The sequence below is a fragment of the Ascidia mentula genome, chromosome 5 (genome assembly GCF_947561715.1).
Source record: "Ascidia mentula chromosome 5, kaAscMent1.1, whole genome shotgun sequence".
In the NCBI taxonomy this organism is placed as follows: domain Eukaryota; kingdom Metazoa; phylum Chordata; class Ascidiacea; order Phlebobranchia; family Ascidiidae; genus Ascidia; species Ascidia mentula.
Genome location: NC_138570.1, coordinates 19167218 through 19189290, shown reverse-complemented (window position 1 = coordinate 19189290; position 22073 = coordinate 19167218). Strand labels below are relative to the sequence as shown.

Here is a 22073-nt window from a genome sequence, read left to right as displayed (position 1 = left end):
TACGGACGTATCTAGTATTGCAACTATCAGCGTGTTTGCACGTGACAAATGTCGAATAAGTTCAATAAAATTGAATGAATCATGTAAAGGTTTGAGCTCGGGTCAAATGTGCGACGTCATCATCATTATTTGCACAAATGATGACGGTGAGTTCATGATTTTTTTGTTGTAACACTGCAAGGTATTGGTGGGGAAAAAGTTAGGCGCAAAATTTTGACAGCACGAATTAAAAGTAGCATATTTCGACAAGTTTTAGAAAAAACAATTTATTTCATCCAAATGAAAAAGGTATTTTCGTTTTTCTGCATTTGCCGCCTTATAGCAACCAAGTATAAGCCAACTGCAGGTGTCTGGCGTCATGGTATTAATACAGCTCATACCACGCAAAACATAACAATCGTTTACGTATTTTTTTTATTGAACGAAAGAAAGGAACCCAGAAGAAGATGATTTGTACAAATATCCTTAAATCACAATTACCGTGAAGACACAATACGAGAGGTTTACTGCGACAACTAAATATTGGCAGTAAAAACTGTAAAACCAGAACTTCCGAATGCGTCTGAACTTCGGGAGAAAACGAAATAAATGAAACGTACGAACGGTAATCACCAATGTGTTAACCTCGTTACCGCAAGGGGGGCACATCTTCTGATACATTCTCAATCGTCACCCAACTGTTTCTCCATCTCTGTGTAGTTATCAGTATCCAGACCCGCAATCCTCATCCCAAAATGCTGCTCAATGTCTCGCAATATCTTCAAATCTCGATCGTGTGAGACGAAGTTGATGGCGACCCCCGACTTCCCGAACCTCCCAGTTCGTCCAATCCTGTGCAGGTAAGTCTCACAGTCTGCCCTTCCATGGACGTCAACGGGAAGGTCAAAGTTCACCACCAACGTGACTTGCTCCACGTCAATTCCACGTGAACAGACATTGGTTGTTACAAGAACCCGTTCTTGGGCGTCTTTAAACCTATGTAAAATTCAGGTTTTTAAGTACCAAATGGAATAGAAACAATGAAAAATAGAGTCAGGACCAACAGACATACCATACCTAAATGGCATCCGAAAAATAGCCAGTGTGTTTTTTATACCGCAAACCAATGTTAAGACTTCTAAAAGCAATATGCTAACAACAGAAAAGTAAACATTGTGACACACAATGACCAAATATCCAAATTAAATTGAATGAAATACCTTTTCAAAATAGAAGCCCTCTGACTGACATCTAGCTCTCCGCTCAGCAAAGCGACCACAAACTTGTCCTCACACATTCTTTTGGCCAACCAGGATGCTGTTTTCCTTGTGTGGCAAAATATAATGGCTTGGCCGACAGACAGGACCCCATACAAGTTGGTCAAAGCTTCATATTTTTGGTCCATGTTGTTGCATCTCACGTAATACTGCTTGATGTTGTCTAATGTTTCTTCATCACGCCTTAGCTACAAAAAAAAGGTCATTATTAGGCAAGGATATACATATACACCTGTTCTACTGCATTACAATAGGCTATATACATATTATACTGGGTTGAAAGTCACTTGTCATGTTGTCAGTATAATACAAAAAAGCCGCTAAGTTTGTTTGAAATGTCTGCTTAATGAGTGGCCTTTCTATTCAAACCACTAAGTTTTTTTTCAAAAAATATGATTTAGTGTTTCATCAAAAGATGGTAAATTTGTACCAATCATCTTAGCACTTAGTGTTACTTGATTCACAAAGCTTGTTTGAACACTAAGATTTACCCTGATTATATTTGGTTTTTGTACAATCTGCTTGGCAAATTTAATGACAGGTTCATCATAGGTTGCACTAAAGAACAGAAGTTGGCATCGATTTGACAATTGCCGTTGAATGCGAATCGACTGATCCTTAAATCCTTGTGTGTCAATCATAACATCAGCTTCGTCCAGAACAAAAACCTCAATTTTGCTGAGATCAAGAGCCTTTAAACAAAGTAAAACATATTGAAAAAATGACGATGGCAATAAAAAGTTTTGTGCCAGAAGGACTTTTTTAAATTGAGTAAGCAGTAAGGTTCACAGGCTTCGCAGTCAAGGCATTGCAGCCAAGCTGGATCAGCCACTTTTCCCGACAAGTCGGAGCGAGATCTGAAAAATCAAGCCCAGGGTCGTGAGTTCAAACCTCACCGGGAGCTTGATTTTTCAGATCTCGCTCCGACTTGTCGGGAAAAGTGGCTGATCCAGCTTGGCTGCAATGCCTTGGTCAGAAAATTAGAGCTGTGATCGCCAAATATAAAGGGCCTGCGCAGTGGGGCGATCCCGCCTTGCTATGCGTAAGCATGGCATTACTTCTGAGTAAGCAGTAAGGCATTATACTGAAACATATTTGTGAACACTAAATCTACAGGTCAAAGAAGAGTATATAATGCTTGTTTTACAAACTTTATATGAAGTTGTAACCATTTGTCAAACTACAAATATGTTCCACATGCTCAACTAACAAACCTACCCTGTTTCTGGACCAATCCAACATGGTTCCTGGTGTTCCGATTATAATCTGTGTGGTGATGGTTGTGTTTCTTTGTACTGAAATTTAACATAAAAATTAAAAACGTTGCAAACAAAATTTGATCTAAATAAAACATTATTTGGTTATTTGGCTAATTCATATTTAAAGAAAACATATTTATATGAATGAAAAGGCGGAGCACTCCATGAGACACATGTTACAACACATCATTTACACTAAATCAAAATCACTTCATACCTCTATTTCCACGAACAGCATATGCTACTTTAAGGTCCTTTAGAAATTTTCCCATAACTTCGACCACCTTTCCAGTTTGCAAGGCCAACTCATACGTTGGTGACAAACACAAACACTGGGGATATGGCTTTGTGACATCACAACGACCTAACATTGTTAAGACAAAGGCAGCGGTTTTTCCAGTTCCAGACTGTGATTGTGCAATCATGTTCTCTGGAGGGTTTGCCAACAGAAGAGGCAATGCAGTCTCTTGGATTTTTGACGGACGGTTGAATCCCATACCATAAATTCCTTTAAGCAGTTCATCCTTAAGATTCAGTTCATCAAATGATTTTACAGAATAAAGTGGGGAGGAAGGGTCTCTTTGTTGAACCTGAAGCTCCTGATTGTTTTGAACGAGTTTATTGTGCAGCATTTTTTTGAGTAGAGAAGTTTCTTCCTTGTTCAGTGGTTTTTCATAATTTTCGTCATCTTTCTTCAGGTTAATTCCATCCACTTTTTTGGCAAGATTCTCCTGTTGATCTGCTGCATCCGCCCAATTTTCCTCAGACATTTCAAGTTTTTTTTTTATAAACCAACTAAATAATTTGGTTCTAATTTAAAATATGGAAATAAAAGTAATCAAATTTTTATTCACTTTAGGCCTATAGCCCATGGGTAGAAATGTTGTGTGCTTTTCCAAAATTTCAAAAGCACAGAAAAAATAAACTAAAAGACGTTTGATCTAGAACTCCCAGCTTACAAACCGAAAATAGGAAATTACGTATGTTCTTGGCTTGAACTGATCAATTACGATTGAGACGAAATAAACCTAACCTTCGTACAAATAAAATAAATAGTCTCTCCCACCAACGACGTTTAATTTCCGTAACAAACAACATTATTACGGTCTTCGCATTTATAAAGAGATGACAGACATTAAATACCATACAATATTTCATGTATTTTACAAAGCTGTACATTACACAACTTCCCTGAAATTTCAATTCCATGCCTATTCATAGAAATCGTATACAACGGATTCTTGCTGCTCAGGTGATAACTGACAACCAAATGTAAGTAGACCAGTACAAATAATTATGAAAGTTATTGCCAAAAATTTTTAAATTGTTTTATACCAAAAATTAATTGTTTGAGATTGTTGGCAAATATTATGCTTTGTTATAAAAGTTCCCTGTTGCACTCCCAGGATTTTGCTTTGTGCTCTGTTTATGTATGAGGCCGCCACACTTTATTGCAAACCGCTTCAACACGCTTTCACGTATCAAGCAAGGCAAATATTGAAAGGCATTGGCTTGTAACGCTGTAACCACGGTGGTTGCGTATCATCTTGATTTTGAAAAAGGAGCTTCGCACTTAGCTGAAAAGTGTGGCAAAGTAAATTTGTACATTAATCACGTTTTCCAGGTAGTTGTTGCAGAGCAGAAGCTTGGAGGGCTCAGCAAACTTGTTTGAAGAGAAATGCTTTTGATTTATCATCTCTGAGAAATCGGTTAATGTTGAGCCAAGTCTGAACCAAAGATTCATTTGTAACAAAAACCCCGGTAGTTGGAGTAATGAAGGGTAAAAGACAGATTGCCCATAATTTGAGTAGTGGTTTTCTACACGTACGGTTGATCTCTTTTATGTGGGTAGTATTTTTTTTTCTTCATTCAACCTTCGCAACTCTATTTCCCGTTCAAATATAAGATTTTTGTTCAGTTGCTACATTCTTGCAAGCACAGTTGTGTTGTATGGTGTATGAACTGTTTTGACGGCAAGAACATTAAGGTAACTTGGAGCGCTTGTAGAACAACAGACGCTGTTTAAAAAATGGATAAAACAGGAGAACATAACTCAGTAAATGGCTTTTTTGGAATTAGAGGTGCCATTATCCCTGTAGTTAATCGCGTGATCAATAGCAAACATCCGGTAGATAAGATTTCTTGATTGAAAACGGCCTCTGTGTGTGTTGCGGTTTAACCAGAATAAATAACGGTGTTGTAGCTTAGGAGTGAACTGCGGCATGTTCTGATGTTAAGAAGCACAAGTAGCACGTTTCAATTTGTGGACATATGTCTGTCAAATACGAATACAATCAACATAGTTTCCCCTATTGCTTCTTTTGAACTATTAAAACTATAATTTAAACAGGTTTAGACGATAGAAACCATTTTCTATAATGGTCTGTATTCAATTTTGTCTTTCAATTCTGATTTTGACAATCGGTGTCTGTCATGCGTCACAATCGCTATTCAGTTACTACAGATCTCTGCGAAATCAATGGATAGGTTGCCTGGTTAATAGACGACATGCAAAAATGTGAGTAGAAATTGTTACAAATAAGTTCATGCCACCTTAAAAGGAAAATAGAATATCTAAAACTGTAGAATGTCCACATATTTAGTTTTTTTCTGCTCGACAGTTTATCCTTGATAATTAATGATTTTGTTTGCAGGACCGTCAACCAATACCGTCAGTTCAAAATCAAAGTGAGCAGAGAATGCAACAAACTGCGAAATCGTTTCGCCATGCACGAACATATCAGGGTTAGAGTTAAATGTGTGTTGGACCGACCAGATTTCACGACAGATCAGACACCACATGAGGACTGCAGAAAAATACGTCATAGAATGACGCAAGCGAAACAACGTCACAAGCTACAACGTTACGCAAAGAACAAATTGTAGCGCATGCTATCATATACAAGATCATCACAGAATATTTGTTGTAAATTCATCGTCTAAGTCTACGACAATAAAATACGTCAAAACATATCACCCAAAATATGCCTTCTTTTTTATGTCAAGGGACCCAATCACCAATAAAAGTGTTGAATATCCTTTTTTTTGATGATGTCGTATTGTTATACAAACTACATCTCTTCAAAACAATATTGTTAGGGAAATTCTAGTGCACCCTGAGATGCGGAGCTCTCTTAACCCTTAGTTAAGAAACCCTGTTGTTGCCAAACAAACAGGCAAAAGGTAATTATAATTCAAACCAGCACGTTAGACTGCGCAGTGGGACGATTCTGTGACTCATGCGATTGGCACAGAAGACAAATAAACAATAAAGTTGCGTTTTTAAAGAATTGTTCCTCTAGCGTGAAGTTACAAGATTTTTTTTGCAACCGACGTTGCGGTTTGGTGTTTGTGTACTTAACAACTTGTTGCCTCATAACCCTACAGAAGTCTCACCGCATGGTAGACGAAACGTCGGTTGTAATAAAAATCTTGTCACCTTCTGCCAGAAGAAGAGTAAGAAGAGAAATGACAATGCCCAGCAGCAAGAATAGCACCATAATATAGTTGTTTGTAATCGCTAGTGGTCAAAACACTGGTGGGATACACCAGAAGAAAGAATAGAGGTGGCAAATTTAGAACGTGATTGTTGGAAAACACAGCACCGTCCATCTTTACTTGCTCCTTAAGTCGACACTAATCAACATTTCCACGAGAAATCCAGGGGATCACCGTTTTCCTTTTTGTCGATACTTAAAATACAAGCCGGAGTGCACACATATACGCACACGCTGTTTGTAACCTGCTTACGCCGCCGATTACAATGTGCGAAGGTGCGGAAACGTATAAAGAGCGACACGACACGTTGCTTCCCTTATGAAATCATCCCGTTACCTCCCCTAATCCACGGGGCAAGCTACATCATGTCAGTATTATAACACAGTAGTCATAAGTACAGACATCATTTATTATCAGAGCACGGGGAAAGATGAAGCAAGTATTGGTTGTAGCGATTCTGTTTCTTGGTCTCATGAGTGTACGAGCGGAAAATTCGCAACATAAAATGAGTAAGTACATGTCCATAAGTACCGTGACGATGTGGTTGGTTTAGTTGATCAGGTGTTCTGTGACGCTTTTGTACTCGTAAAACTAGGAGTAAACATCAAAATAAATGGTTTGGCCACTTGCCGACCCCTTGTTATTGCAAACAATTTGTTAAAACCCATCGGATCTACGTATTTGGACGATTTTACTTAACTTTCAACAAAACGGTGTTCTGCATGTTAAAATTACGTCACTATGTGTGGGTGAGTGTTGGAAGGTAAAAGCATGCACGATTCAAACCATCTTCTGTTCACGTGCTTAAAGAAACCGTAGCACACTGGCTGAAGAATTTGGTCTAAATATTTATTCTGACAATACTTTAAATGATCTAATTCTTTTCGACAGATCTGGTTTCTTACTTCAAATGTTTGGACGATCCTGTCTGGGAATGCCACGGAGGATTCTGTCAAACACATTCGTGTCACTGCCTAAAACCAGAGGGAGCGTGTAAAAGTACGCCACAATATACGTTTTTTTATTTATATTTTATTGTATATAATCAGTAAAAATGATCACAAAATGTAAATTGTTGGCAAAGAATTGCTTTAAATTGGAAAACCGTTTAATGGTGGTCGAAAATTTTAGCCGAAATAACCTCTGTTTTGAATTACAGACGTGGAAAGAGAAACCATTGAACATTTTACATAGAAGTCAAAGCATCATTCCATCAAATACACAGAATTGATTGTGATCGACTTTTGTGACGATATTTTGCCATGTATAAACGATCAAACCAAAAATAAAGAATTAACCCACACAAAGCTTTTATTGCGTCACAATCGCGTTTGTTTAGGTTAAAAAAGGAAAACAGATTTTAGAAAAATAATTCTGGAATAAATCGATTGATAATTAGAAAATATAGTGTTATTCTTACGGCCACGTTGTAATTTGTTGTCTGTTTCCAGTAGAACAGTAAATATTTTCAATGATGGAATTATCAGCAGCTTAACTCACATCGTGTATTGCGATGTCTACAGAGACTGCAGCGCATTGAGTACAAACGTAATTCTATTGACTTCCGCTTCGTCTTGTTACGAAAAACAACGCTTCTTTCGCAATAAGCAACAATGTGACATATTTTACGCATTTCTACGTCATAATAAGCTTTGTTAAAGCGATTTCATTGCTTGTGATGACATTATTTGCGTTCACTACGTCACTGAACACTGAATATCGATAAAACAACCTTCATATTGGGGCAGAAGAAACAGTTTCAGGGTTTGTTATAGTTGAAAGCGTATAGGAGCCATCGAGGAGTCCTATATATTAAATCCATACCGCATAATGAACGAAGAGCAAGATGCTGTGTGCGCGTTTAGCGGTGACACGGAGACTCTGAGGCCCAGTGAGGTGCGCTTTACCCGCGAGTTTATTGCCCCTGAATTCAGGGACGGAATCATGATTTCTGGCGCTGTTGAAGCGATTGCGGAGGGGAATTTGCCCGTTGAAGTGTTCGAACCGTTGAAAGTTTTTCGCCGTAACGACAAGTGGTTCACCTGGTACAACCAACGTTTGTATCTGTTACGTCGCCTCGAAGTCCAGGGTGTTGTTGATTACGTCATAGCGAAGGTGGTTGATGAGGAAAATGGACGAGGGGGTAAAGAGTTTAACACGAAGTGCGACGGGTTGCAAGTCAAGTTCAGATACGAAGACATCTTACCTCACGGGTTGGTCGCATTGTTTTAACTGTAAAACGCATATTCTGGTTCAAAAGCCTTTCTTTCTTTGAATTTTTTTCTTTTTTGAAACGTACGTTGACTTGGGTGTGTCTGATCACGTCTACCACATTGTGTTGCATAAATAACGACATGCACTGATGAAAATAAGCACGTTTAGATTAAAGGCGCTTAATTTGTTGTTTTTTAACAATTACTGCCTTTAACAATATGTACAGATCGTAGAAATAAGCACGGTTCGGCAAGATTTCATTCCAAAAAGCCTTATAAAGGATCGTTAACTTCAAGAATTGAATAAGTAAAATATTAACATGTCGAAGGTCGCATTGCAAATAATTGTTGTTGCCTCAATTTGTTATTTTGTGTGGTTTCCAATTCACTTAATTGTTTTCATCCAACTCAGACCAATCGTAACTCCTGGTGTTGATCAAGATGAGGAGGAAGAGGTTGATCTTTCTCAGGAAGTAGAGGATGTTGTGGAAGACCAAGACATTCCAGAGTCAAACCAGGAGACAACGTAGGTTTAATATTGAAAAAGCATATATGCATAAGTGAACACCTACAAATATTCTTTATTGAGATATGTCTTTTGCAGAAGAACAATTTCAACCCAAACTCTCGACACCACGGAAAAAGAACCTGCCATTCTTGGCAATGCGATTCAAAATTTCAATCATGCTTTGAACGATATAATGGAGGACGCGAATCTTTTGACTTTTGTGGCAATTATTATTTGTTTGCATGTTGGGATAATGTGGTATTTTTCTTGATAATAAATGATTTCACGGTTAAAATTTTGGTGTTTAAGCAAAATGTTCAATGAAAAATACTTTTATTTTATTTGTTTTATACTCGGAATACATATATTGATTTGAAAAAACAAAACAATTGTAACCGCGAAAAAGAGAGATTTTAAACCAGAAGTTAAATAAATAGTTTAAAATAGCGACAACTAGCGGCTAAACTGGATTGTAAGACTGTAGTTTCCATAACAACGACGAAACGCTGATTGTGGTGATCTGATTTCACCGGTGGATTGTTGCTAACTGATTAGTTTTATTGAAAGCAATTTTAATTAGCATGGCATTACCTTATCTGCCTGGAAATTCTTTCAACGCCAGCGTAAGTATTGAATAAGTGTTGTTAATGTGTGTTTTTTGTGTCTCCGTTGGTTTGCCTTACGGCCTTTTCATGGCAACATTAAGATACGTTGTATAATTGCACAGTATGAGTAGAATTAGTATTAAGAACATTGTTATTACATAAATGTAGTTTACGTTTGCCACAAACTTGTCAAAAGTAGCCAGAATGTCAACCGATAGTTGCTCAAAGGTTTGTGCTCAATGAAAAGTGTCTGTAAATATTTGAGAAGTTTTCTTTCAAAATGAGATTCAGTTTGTGTCAAAATAAGATTTCATAAATAAGAAAAACTAAACATGTAATATTTCCTCAATATTGAAAAATAAACAAAATTTCTCAACACACAGCTTGGCAAAGAGAAATTTCACAAGTCTCATCACTTTGATTACCGCAACGACGTTTCTATGCTGGTTGGCGAGCAGAAACCAGGTATTGGTGGAGAACTTCTTCGAGGACAGAAAATAAAATCAAAGCACAGCATCTTTCCCAAGGGTGAAGGAAGCAGCGCCCCAGCATGGGTTGCATTCGATAGACAGGTTCGCTGTTACTAGACAAAACTTAATGTCTTTTTATTGGGTCATGTACAGTTGATTTGTTACTGTCTTTTGAATAGCCCATTTGCCAATAAAAACAACATACTCTGTCATAAAAAAGTTGAATAAAAAGTTAAACCAAAGAAGCACTTGTCAAAGTTAGTGAACTCACCACCTCACATAACACTACAGCCCTTATGCTTTTTTACACAAAGTTAGTTCAGTGTTATTACTGTGTGAAGTGATGTCCAATGTGGATCAACAGAGCATTTGATACGCTGGTAAATATTGATGATTTGCAGGTCTTATGTTTCCAAGCATATTTCCAAGAAGCAGTTCATGAGAAGCATGAAGAGCAATATCGAATCAGAGCTTGCAAGATTTATTTCTACTTGGAAGACGATTCCATCCAAGTCATCGAGCCACAGGTTAGTACCAAATAGTCTTTATTAAATTAGAAACACTTTACTCTATCTGCAACTATTACTGTTCATTGAAGATAGTTGTTCCAAACTAGTTTACTTTGTATTGATTAGGCTTCAATCCATACAAGTAGCTTTTATACCATGACACACAATATTATATAACAGATTTATACCCAGTGTACTTAAACTTTTACTGTGACTTAATACCCTTGTATAATGTTTTGTACAAAAAAGAGGGTGGTGTTGTGCATACAAAACAAATGTAGTTTATACTAATAATTAATCAAGCCCATTGCTATGACATTATGCATAGGCCCCCTTAAACAGTGGTCATTTTTCAGGTCAAATTTAAATAAAGTTTGTTGTAAGATAACAAGCTAGACAATAAGTGGATTTCATGCAGGTAAAAAACTCTGGCATCCCACAAGGAACTTTAATTCGTCGTCATCGAATTCCACTCCAGGCTCCTCGTGACGATGAGTATTATTCTGTGGAACATTTTAATGTTGGAAATGAGCTGGTTCTCTATGGAAGGTAATGCACCAGTACTTGCTTGAGTAAAACATATGTGTCTTTTTCTCTTTATTTGTGTTATCCCTATTCCATTTGTTGTCATTTTCCCTTTTGTTTGTTAGTTGCAAAAGGAAATCTCAAATATATTTACCCCAAATTAACCTTATTGACCAGAAAGTGATTGTCAGAAAACTAAACACAGAAGTTTTTTGTCACAGGAAGTTCAAGCTTACTGACTGCGATGAGTTCACCAAAAACTTCCTTCGAAAACTTGGTGTTCGTGTCAACACACCAGAGAGGACACCCAAAGACCCCTACAACAACCTCAGGAATGAGGTAATTTATTTATTCAATTACTGAATGTCTATTATTTATTTTCCTGTCACACAGGTGCCTGTCTTGATATCCTTTTAGGTTTTATCAGTACCTGTGTCATTTTATAAATCCTCTTAATTTTCATCCACCGGGTAATTTTTTGTGCAAAGTTTAAATGATTTAATTGTAACAATAGGCAAAAAAATCACATGTGCGCATTTACTTTTATTTTGTTCATGTCAAATTGTTCCCGTTCACAAATTCTAAAAGCTGCAAACGTTTACATTAATTCTTGGGTCGACATGAGTACTGAAATGGCAACTGCAGTAGGTGACGCTCTTGGAATGGGCTGCAAAGATCATAGTAAATACGTTCAGAAGGCATCTGCACTGTATGCGCATGTGCATTAATAAGATTTGTGCATGATTTTTAATTTACTTTTTCAGATGGAGGAGAGTATGCAAGCATTGAGGCCATACGAGAGAACTGACACCCTGAAACAATTCCTGGATCACCACAGACACGTGCTACGATTCAATTGCTACTGGGACGACACTGATTCCATGTTCGGTGATACCAGAGAAATGGTGCGTGATCTAAGTGCGAAACACAACAGATGCGTTTTTTAATCACAAGCATATAATCACAAACATCAAAGTTTTGGTAAAGTAAGAAGTTTGCATTTGAAACACTTTACACAAAATTTACAGCATAGCCAAACTAAATTGTGAAATAAAACCATTTTGCCTGCTTGTATGATAAAAATATGAATATAATTTCTTGAAACAGGTCGTGATGTTTTTACATATCGAGATGATTGTTTCTGGTTTTGTTCTTGCATTTACACAGAGGTCAAACAAGGACATTTTGTGCCAGATATAAAAACAATGCACGACAACATGTTGTTTAGATCCTCCACTACTTTTTGGCCGATGACACAATTGAGATTCGTGAAGTTATTCAACCAAATGCTGGTCGTGACGCAGTTCCCGTGTTCCTTAAGCGAGCTCGTCTACCCAAGGTAATTCATGTTTATGGAATTCAGTTATTCCCTAAACCAGTGCTTCCCAAACCTTTCGTTTGCGACCCCTTTTGAACTGGTTAAAATTTTTCGCGAAGGGTGGTACCTATTGAAATATAGTGCAACTAAATGTTGTACTTTGTGTGTCATTGAATCTTTGCTACCCGTGAAAGTCCGCGTGTGACCCCCAGCTGTATTTCGTCCCCCAGTATAGGAAGCCCTGTTGTAAACAGTCACATCGTCTCATTTCATTTATGCAACACAAAGGCAGACGAGAGTGCCCGTGCAAACTTGCAACAATCAGTGTTTCTGTTCATTTGTTTCAACGCATATTCGCATCTAACATACCTGTTTCTTCCAGAGTGCTCCCTTGCCGCTACGTCAGCCTGGAGAGAAAACCGACCGAACTGTGTTGAACGTGTTTGGGCCGATGGGACACGGTGGAAGATACATTCTCGACAGCCTTAAGGTTCGACATAACGCAACTTAACAATGTCTTGTTATTAAACGATGTACATATAAGGTATTATGTTGCTGTTGCTGCCAGGAATATTGTGTTGTAATTAATCTGTCCTTCTGCCACAAACAAACGTAACTTTATTCACCGTCGTTTCACTTGCATGAGGAAGCCCAGCTGAACAGCAGGTAAAACGTTGGTGAATAAAAGTAACGTTTAATTGCCAGAAGGAGAGATTAATTAAGATGTACCAAGTGTGCTGAATCAACTGGATTTTGATACAAAACACTTTTACACCGCTTGCGGTTTTCTCTAGCCCTACCTGGCGGCGGCAGTTTTTACAAAAACCTGAAGCTCTGCAATGTTAGAATTTTTAACAATTTTCCTGTATGTATTTCAGACTGGTGCTGTGTACGAGGATTATTACACGAGCGCAGACCTGGTTGTGGGAGCGGTGGTAAATGTATGGGGAAGAAAACTGGTTCTTTGTGATTGTGACGACTTCACCAAGGAGTATTACAGGACCAAGTTCGGAATCGGTAATAGTGGTTTTTCTGTGTGCCCAATGAAAACTGCTAACCTGGAATCGAAAGAATTACACAGTTTAATGTCAATAAATTTACGACCAATTTCTTTCGATAAACAATCCGTGTTGTTTGCTCAACTCGATATTTTTTATTGGTAAATTCACATTCTTTATTCCTGTAGAATTACTTCTTAGTGTAGAGAATGGTTACGTGTCTGTCGCCATGCGCACGAAAATTACCATGTTGTTTATGACGTCACAGACGACTTCTCGTTGATCAAATACAAAGCGGATCCGGAGATGAAGGTTCCTCGCCCGATTCCTCCTTACAACGGATTCGGATCGGAAGAGGACTCTCTCTGCTCCTGCATGGGACTCATCCCGAAACCACCACAGAGAGACTTCATCAAGTTCATGGAGAGGGACAGGTGACGTCATAGCGAGATTTGTTCAACTCGAATTCAGTGTTTGGCGACCACTTCTGTTTCGTCACCTGCTTTGGATTAGTGGGATTTTTTGCCCTATTAAATGCACTGCGTGTAGAATATTTTACCACTCTTGCTTAGCGCCGTGAACTACCAATACATTGATTTTAAGTATTAGTAAATTCTCGCGCATTGGCTGGGATTTGAAATTCATTTCTTAAGTGCCATATGGCGTCTTATACATTTGCTTTGATGTTAACTCGTGTCAGAGTTTCGTTATAAAAGTTTTTCCAGCGTTGCTGCTGCTTGTTGACCAACTACGTGCTCCAGTGTGGAGTTGCCCCACATATTTCTCTTGCATTACCTCATGTAAATTCTAAACTTGCATTGATTTCAACTTTATTATTATTAGACACGGTTTGGAGAGCAACGTATTGAGATTTGTTGCTTACATGGCAACCGATAATCCCATCGACAAAGACCGGAAGTTCATTGTGTCGTATTTCCTCTCTGACGACACAATCTCGTTCTTCGAACCGCCGCAGAGAAACTCCGGTAAATGTTGGGAATATTACACACAATTTTTCACGCTGTTAGCTTTAAAATTAGAATTGTCAAAAATAACCATAGCAATGGTGACGTAGGTTGTTTCAAAATGCGTCTGGAAAATATCAGTTGTGTACGCTATGTGCGATGTGTTAAAAAAATCTTGTTTTTTAACTTGCCTGGCAACTTCAACTACTGAGGAATATTTGCGTCATTTTGGTTAGAATCGCAAAATTACAAGGAAGCTAATATCAATTTAGCCTTAATAATACTCTATAGTCACCATAAAAGGGAAGTCCTCGCCTGCCCGTTTGGCAACATCGTCTCATGATTTCAAACGCCGCACAAATTAGACCAAATTTGTCGAACAGTTTATGCAGCTTACTTTAAATTATGCACTGATGAGATAAGACTTAATCGAAACAGTGAACCTGTCTAAAGCTCACTTAAAATAAATACCGCTGTTTATGTGAAGGCATCATCGGAGGCAAGTTTTTGGAGCGCGGCAGAATCAAGAAACCGGGCCAGGAAATGTTCAAGAGCGAGATGTCAGAATACTTCACCGCTCAGGATTTATTCGTTGGCGCCAAGTTCGTCTTCAGCAACTTCGAGTTCGTCATCACCGACGCGGATGAATACGCGTTCAGATACGTGGAACAACACACTGATGAGGTGACCTTGGACGCGATCGACTTTAAAATAGAATTTTCACAAACAAATGTCGAAAATTGGTTGCCTGGCAACTGTCACCACATAACAATGACCTCGATTGTTTTTTAACTTTGTGTATGACGTAAATTTTACCCGATGGAATTTACAAACTTGTTGACAGTGTTCACTAATTACTTATAATTCTGATTGCGTTTCCTCCTTCACGGGTAATTGACTAAAATCGACGATAGATGACGTCACTCCACCACGCAATACTATTTGTGACGTCAGCCCCATAGCGGTGCAGCTAGACCAGTCACAATTTTATTCAACTGATCATGGCAAGAGATGTCTATGTTTCCTGCAATACTTTAACTAGTAGCCAGAACTAAACTTTGCGAATCACTTTCCCACATATCCTTGTCTATCCTGTATGTCGTGTGTTAAAATCCCCCCTTCCATGCCGAAATGCGTCTCACCCAGTCCCTGCAGCTTTACAGATTCATCACAATCTTATTGTTCCTTCTTCATTCCTCAGTTCCCACAAGCCAACATCGCGTTGATCCTGGAGAAGTTGAGGAAAGGATCAAAGGAGAAAACCAAGGATGTGAAGGAATATTTGGTGATGAACGACCCGGATAACAGCGGGACGATCAGATATGAGAGTCTCAGGTGATTTGGACATTTCAGTTTTATTGTGTACAGAAATTGTGCAAACATACTTTACTTTGTTGACTGCTCTTTTTTATAAATTTCTTGGAAGTTTGAGCCAGACAAACTCCCGTGTTTAGGTTTTTGGAAAACAACAATTATGTGTGCAGTATTTCGTCCATGTGTTTTTGTTTGTTTTTTAGACTATGTAGTGTTACAGAGGTGTCGATTTGTTCATTAAAGTAGCTGCAAAACAGTTTATAATTAAAAACCTAACCTATATTAAACATTCACTAGCAGCCTACCTTCCTGGCATTTCACTGCGTTTGCTGCAAAAAAAGCTTGTGGAAAACGTTTATGACAAGCTTGTGGCTTTGCTCTGACATTGAATGTTTAAAAGGCAAAGTTGAATTGTTATTACTTCCCTCTATAGGAATCTACTGGCTCAGATGCAGAACTTCTCTGAGCACGAGATAATGACAATTGGTCGTCACTACGCTCACCGCGAACCAGAAGAAATAGACATGAATCTCGTGCTCGCTGTAGCTCAGGAAAAACTGAGGAAGAAGAACTTCGAGGTACCGGATTATGTGAATAAAAATGCTGTTGCAGACAGATTTTACCTTTTGTCATGTAATCAGAGCCCGCATAAACCAGAATACAAATTCCACAGCAACACATGGGTTTTAAGACTAAAACAGCTGGCCTAAAATTTGAAAAGCACAAAACAGTGACAGCGCTTATAGCTAAAATCATATCTGCGAACAGTATTCCTAATGCAATGGTTGAATCAATGTACATATGATATATATTTCCGTAAGATGTGTCTGAAAGTCACGTGGTACATGGGATTCAATACAAAGGAATCCTCACGTTTGTTTTTACTTCGTAGGACTTTGCCCGCCTGCAAGATGCTCTGATATACGAGGATCAATCTGGGAAGGGGAAATTGGCGACGGGAGTGCTGAGGACTGTGTGCCGAGCATTCAAACTCCCTCTACCTGAAGATGTCCTTCAGATTCTCATGAACAAGTCGGTTACAAAATTTGGAACATTAGCGTTCAAAAAAAAATACGAATTGGTCCTTGTTAGTATAGTTTATATTAACTACTTATTGCGATACGCATTATTTGGACCAAAAATACTGGTAAACCAGTGTAAACATAACATTTTCACGTCTTCTTTCAAAACATGCGAAGGTTTCCACGTTTATAATTTGAAACATTATTGCAAAGGAAACCGATCAGATTTACTGTTTTGTCTTTTGTCGATATTTTCCTCACACTGATATTGTTTTGAAAATGTTCCTCGTGTTAGTAGCTTGGTTTCAATCCACACCCAACCAACATGTAATTTATTTCAGGCTTTCGGAGGGAGGAATGTTGGATTACAAGGAACTCGTCAACAAGATCAACTGGAGAGAACACCCTGTGGAGGCCGTCCAATACCAACAACTTCCTATCAAGGTAAAATAATTGGCTGAGGTGCAGGGAAACATATTACCGTATATTTCCGTGCCTGAACGTAACGTTGTACTTTAGTTTTGCAAAATCTTCCACTTTCACAAACCCTAAAACAAGTTATAAATTGTAAACCATCACATATCGCAAGGTGGCAGCAATGAGTTTTTTGCCGTTTAATTTCGTAACTTTTGCAGTGATTGCCACCAATATATAAATTGCGACGCATGCAACTCTCCCTGTATAACATTCGTAGTAACACTCGACTGCGTTACGTCAGAATTAATGACGTCATGTGTTTAGCTGGACGCATCTTGGTCTGGAGGTGAAATTACAAAGTCGGCTTCCGTGGATAGAATCTCCTACCACGCCTTGGTCGAAGACGTCTTCGGGAAGCAGGAATCTTGATTGTTTCGTCACAATGCTACGTATATTGTCGTGGAATAATATTCGAACGCTTTGTTTGTTTTGTCAAAAGCAAGTTAGTTTATAAATTTCTCGAAACGCGTTATAATTTGTTGAGTTTGTCCTGCTTGCTTTCCTCTGCATCCCTCCGTGTCTCATTATAATGTTGTTTTTGTAAATAAAATATGTAACTTAAAATATTGAAGTGGAGATGAGTGCACGGGATATTTCGTAATGTCCATGGAATTGTTACGTCATACAAGTGTGGGCGCGAAAGATTTAGAAATAGTTTCAGGCACTAAAGCAGTATAAGACGGTGATTCCTTGGCTCTCTATGAATTAAGGCTGAAATCGACTGGGAACCTTTTTATTGCTTCTTCTCAAACACATAAAGTTACGTTTGCAGCCATTTCTACTTTTTACCGAAAAATGCAATCAATATTTTAAAACGATTTTCAACAAGAAACGAAATCCACTAAATTTTCAGAACAAACAACGGGTTTAAGTGTTTACTAAATATATAATGGGGACATACATGATCAAAAACATAAAGATTTACAAAAACATTTGTTTTGTTCGGATCTCGTTGGTGATCACTCTCCAAACAAATATAATGCACTTATTGTTTTCACGAATTATTTCATCTTGCGTCTCATCCTCAGTTATTTTCACTCTTTCCTCGTAAATTTTGTAAAAAAGGGACAGAGCTTGAAATTTAAGGCCAAGTCCGAACAAAATCTGCCCCTGCAAAAGTCTGCTCTTGAAATCGTTAAATGAGTTTCGATCGTTTACTTGTGTTGCTTGTTTGCAGTAACTTAGTGCCTCTGGGTAGCGTTCGAGAAAAAACAAACTCTTTGAAATACCAAGAAGGCAGTTGTATTTTTCAGTGCAATACAACGGATCCCCAAAGTAGTCTAAAGCTTCAAAGAACGTAAGCAAAGCCTTTTCATGTCGGTTGGTCATACTTTGACACACGGCGTATTTTAAAACCAGGTCCTTGCGAACCATTGATAACACAACTTCGGGCATTTTTAAACACTCCCTGTACATATTACAAGCTCCTTCATACTCTTTGAGCCCAATTAGTGTTAGAAAATACCTGTACACCTCTAATTGTGGTGAATCTGAATATTCCACCATAAACAATAGTTCTTTTTCCAACTTTTCAATACCTCTCTTGTAAAGCTCCAAGTCCAGTTCTTGCATTTCAGCTACACTATTTCCACTTTTCTTCGCCATTTCAATCAGTAAAAATTGACATTTCTGTTGCAAACGAGCTGAGGCAAGATTTAAAACAGTAAGCCGGTTTATTCCTATTGACCTCGCCACAATCTGGTCGTAAACCTTGGTTGAAAACTCATCTTCTTGGCCATTTCTCCGCATGTAGGTAATTAACCTGAGTTGATAGGCGATCGATAAGGCGTCTCTGAGCTCATGGGCAAACTCAGCTGTCACGATGGAATTTGCTTCAAGATCTGACACTAATTCGAAGGAAGAGGCAGCTTTGAATCCATAGTAACGCCCCAGGGAGGCAAGGAAGAGGGTCAAAGTGCGGTAAAGTGTTTTCTTGAGATCCATTCTTTGTCCTCGTAGAAAAAGTCCAGGTTTGTGTAGAATTGCAAAGTTCCGCAAGTTCGCCTGCAACTGTCTACGAAACTGCGAGGAATTCGAGGATTCGTGGCGGAATGCCTCAACTCCCTCCAGAAACTCATTGTAAACTCCGCAATTTCCCTCAACGAAGCAGGTTTTCAGCAAAATATCACCAAGGTTGTATCCGTTTTTCAAATCTTCCGCTGTTTCAAGGTACTGCAACATCATACTTACTGGTTTAATCAATTCCACGACCCACGGTTTCGCGACAGTCTGGCCGCGGCCAAGAGGATTTTTTGATGCTTGAGGTGCGAAACCATCTGGTGAAATGCCGCATGGAGTGTGCTTGTCATAAAACCAGTCACCTTCCTTCTTGTGCGAACTGTTCAGGCCGTCGACGCAAAGAAAACGGACAATTGTTTCTCCAAAGTTTACGAGAACGATTTGAAAAATGACCGAAACCCATCTGAAGAATTCCAAAATTTCTTCGTAATTCTCTTTCCTTTGTGCTCCCTCTTCGAGAACGATGATGTGTTCGAAATCCGAATAAGGCGTGATCTCGTTGCGGGCTAAGGATCCCATTCCAACCAAAGCGTACTTACACGGCACCTGGCCCTTAATTCTGACTGAAAACTCCATTATTTCCTTCATGATTCTAGTAAATTGATCATTAATTGATGTTTGTATTCTAAATATTTCATCAGATTGAATGACGTCATTTTTTATTTTACTCAAAGCTCTTTTTGTGAATTCGCGCATTCCTTCAAATTTTACCAAAAAGTTTTTAGCAGCCTCGACAAGGTCAACCTGACTTGCTCCCGCCAAACGCAGCACGTGGGAACAAACTTCTTGAAGGTCATTTTCAATTGCAAGGTGACCTGGTCTCCTGACAGCGGCGGCGTTTAACAAAGCAGCGCTGATAATCAATTTCAACTTATCCGGACTTCGATGGCGATAAACCAATCCGAGTTGACGGAAAACCTCCGAGGACAGAATCTTCCACCTTTCCCGTCCGTTAGCGAAACACATGGACCTCAGTTGTTTTGACAATAAATACTGACAAGCTCGAAGGCAATATTCCTTCAAGTCCCAAGTCTCGTGTCGCGTCTCTCCATAGGTGGCGCCAATCAGTTCCACCGTTGAAACAAGGCCTTTGAGTGACGTCATTTTTTACTTCGGTTAGTTGAAAGAGTCAAATTATAAACAAATTATTAAGACCAACACCTGAAATTAAATAACATTTCACTTGTCCAGAAAACCGCATAAAGCACCAAGTTTACGCATCACAGCTTGGAGTGTTGTTATGTGTAAACTATTACGTTTACTCGCATCGAGGTCAACTTAATTTGTTACTCCAGCCCCAACTCCCTGCTTGATATTATAAACAAAAAACACTGCTGCGCAATCGCAGCTTGCTAGGCAACCTTCACATTTAGGCAGAATTTCGTTGATAGAAAACTTCTACTTTCGAAGACACAACTAGAACTTTTGTAAAAGAACTTATCAGCTTAAGAGCAAGATTATCACCATCTACTTGAGTTCGATTTTATTTATTTATCATAAAGATCTGCAATCTGAAACCCTGCTTTCGAGACCTTGTTCAGTGACGGTTTCACTGACACCCACGTCCTTCGTTTCAAGTGTTAAAAAACAAGCATTGTCCTATACCCACGCGATGAGAGTCACACGATCTTTAACCAAAAGGTTTTGTTTTCCTATTGTCGTCACCCATAGAAATATGAGAGGTCACCATTGTTATTGTAACCGTATACTAACCACTGGCTTTTCGGCGGATTATGATGCGTAGCATATTTGAATGTAATATATACGTGGGTTGGTTTCATTGTGTCGAATTTGGCTGCATTCAGTTATTTGGCCAGAACATAATTTTGTTGTCGTTTTTGTGCAACTCGCTTGTAGTTTTGCTGTGTATCTGTTATTTTCTGGCTGACTGGTTACATTTGGTGATTATAGCGCCAGACTTGATAACCTTTATGGTTTTATCAGTGACCATGCCATTTTATTTCTATTGTATATTGTTTATCTGCGTAATTTTGCGCAAAATACACATGATTTGATTGATTTGTTTTGGATCAATGTGACACTGGTTGTCTGTAAACCCTGTTGCAGGAAACGTTGCGACTCTTTCAGTTGTACAGTCGTGGCTTGGAAGGCAACCTTTATCAACAGATTTTCCCAAAACAATATTGTGGCAATAACCTGAAGTTTATTCAAACATTTTTAAGTATGCAGTCTGGTGCAAGTTTTAATATATGGGTTAAACACAACATTAACCCCTGGCTAGATTTGGGCAAAAAATCTTTTTGCTATCGCTAGACGGCAGTGAAGAGGCAACCCACTTCGAGCAAACTCTCGTTCAAATAAAACTGAATGCGGCTCGGCCAATTGAATACAATCGGAAAGCGTTTGACAAATGTCACTCTTCATTTTGGTTAAGGTTCGAATATTTTGAATCCAACATACGAACCCTCATGCGGTTGCAAAAGACGTCATGGAAAAAAATTAAAAAATAATTAAATCACATTTGTTGAAATAGCCTTAGTTATCGGGAAAATACTACTACACCGGGTCACAGAGTTTTTTCGAAACTTGATCCACATATAAGTCTGTGTAAAACAGAAATCTGTGTGAATTTTAATGATTAGGCGTGAACATGGCAGCCACCTGTTATTTTTGGTAATAAATTTAAGTTGAAATTCTACACGAAATCGTAGCGTTAATTTTCGCACATATTTCTATGTTACATAGGCTTATATATGGATCAAGTTTGAAAACAAGTTTGTGACCCGATGTAAAAGTATCTTCCTAGTTATCGCATGGAGGAAAAGGATAAAATTAAATTCAGCAGACATCACAATATGACCTGGCAGCAGTTGCCACAGCGCAGCGGTCGGTGTCCAACATTCGCTTTAGAGTGGCCCAAATGGGATTACTCGGATGAAGGTTGGATCCGCGCCATCCACATTTGGCTGTAAAACGTGTCGGTCCTCGTGCATTTTGCTGGTGCGCTTTTGTGTAATGTTGAAATCCGCTAATTGCCTTATACTTGAAGCTGCATATCTTAGTTGTTTCAGAAACTGCTTAGGTTTGGTTACCTCGTATTCATGTCTCAAAATCTAAGTTACACCGAAGGCCAAATTTTGTCCACGGGCATCAAAT

At 38.6% G+C, this 22073-nt stretch overlaps 4 protein-coding genes and 1 long non-coding RNA gene across 5 annotated transcripts; 3 read left to right on the top strand and 2 right to left on the bottom strand.

Moving 5' to 3' along the window:
• Positions 1 to 400: 400 nt before the first annotated feature.
• On the bottom strand, positions 401 to 3320 carry LOC145904055 (ATP-dependent RNA helicase DDX19A-like). The gene is made up of 5 exons (XM_082992279.1): positions 2733 to 3320; positions 2475 to 2551; positions 1748 to 1948; positions 1200 to 1444; positions 401 to 975 (listed from the first exon to the last, which is right to left on the bottom strand). Exons 1-5 carry the CDS (start codon positions 3283 to 3285, stop codon positions 663 to 665), a joined length of 1389 nt encoding a protein of 462 aa, XP_082848405.1. The 5' UTR covers positions 3286 to 3320; the 3' UTR covers positions 401 to 662.
• Positions 3321 to 6409: 3089 nt separating this feature from the next.
• Positions 6410 to 7311, top strand: LOC145903975 (uncharacterized). Its single transcript, XR_014402706.1, has 3 exons — positions 6410 to 6522; positions 6905 to 7012; positions 7173 to 7311. It is a non-coding gene; the product is annotated as an uncharacterized LOC145903975 (long non-coding RNA).
• Positions 7312 to 7793: 482 nt separating this feature from the next.
• Positions 7794 to 9005, top strand: LOC145903135 (uncharacterized). Its single transcript, XM_082991209.1, has 3 exons — positions 7794 to 8226; positions 8639 to 8752; positions 8831 to 9005. Exons 1-3 carry the CDS (start codon positions 7844 to 7846, stop codon positions 9003 to 9005), a joined length of 672 nt encoding a protein of 223 aa, XP_082847335.1. The 5' UTR covers positions 7794 to 7843.
• A 233-nt stretch (positions 9006 to 9238) lies between these two features.
• Positions 9239 to 17495, top strand: LOC145901822 (EF-hand domain-containing family member C2-like). The gene is made up of 17 exons (XM_082989627.1): positions 9239 to 9357; positions 9723 to 9911; positions 10211 to 10336; positions 10737 to 10867; positions 11065 to 11182; positions 11608 to 11748; positions 12072 to 12182; positions 12544 to 12651; positions 13040 to 13178; positions 13428 to 13593; positions 14003 to 14145; positions 14612 to 14808; positions 15326 to 15459; positions 15872 to 16016; positions 16331 to 16470; positions 16802 to 16904; positions 17202 to 17495. Exons 1-17 carry the CDS (start codon positions 9316 to 9318, stop codon positions 17304 to 17306), a joined length of 2238 nt encoding a protein of 745 aa, XP_082845753.1. The 5' UTR covers positions 9239 to 9315; the 3' UTR covers positions 17307 to 17495.
• A 170-nt stretch (positions 17496 to 17665) lies between these two features.
• On the bottom strand, positions 17666 to 20113 carry LOC145902655 (uncharacterized). The gene has a single exon (XM_082990706.1). The coding sequence runs from the start codon at positions 20058 to 20060 to the stop codon at positions 17859 to 17861; it is 2202 nt and encodes a 733-aa protein (XP_082846832.1). The 5' UTR covers positions 20061 to 20113; the 3' UTR covers positions 17666 to 17858.
• Positions 20114 to 22073: the final 1960 nt, after the last annotated feature.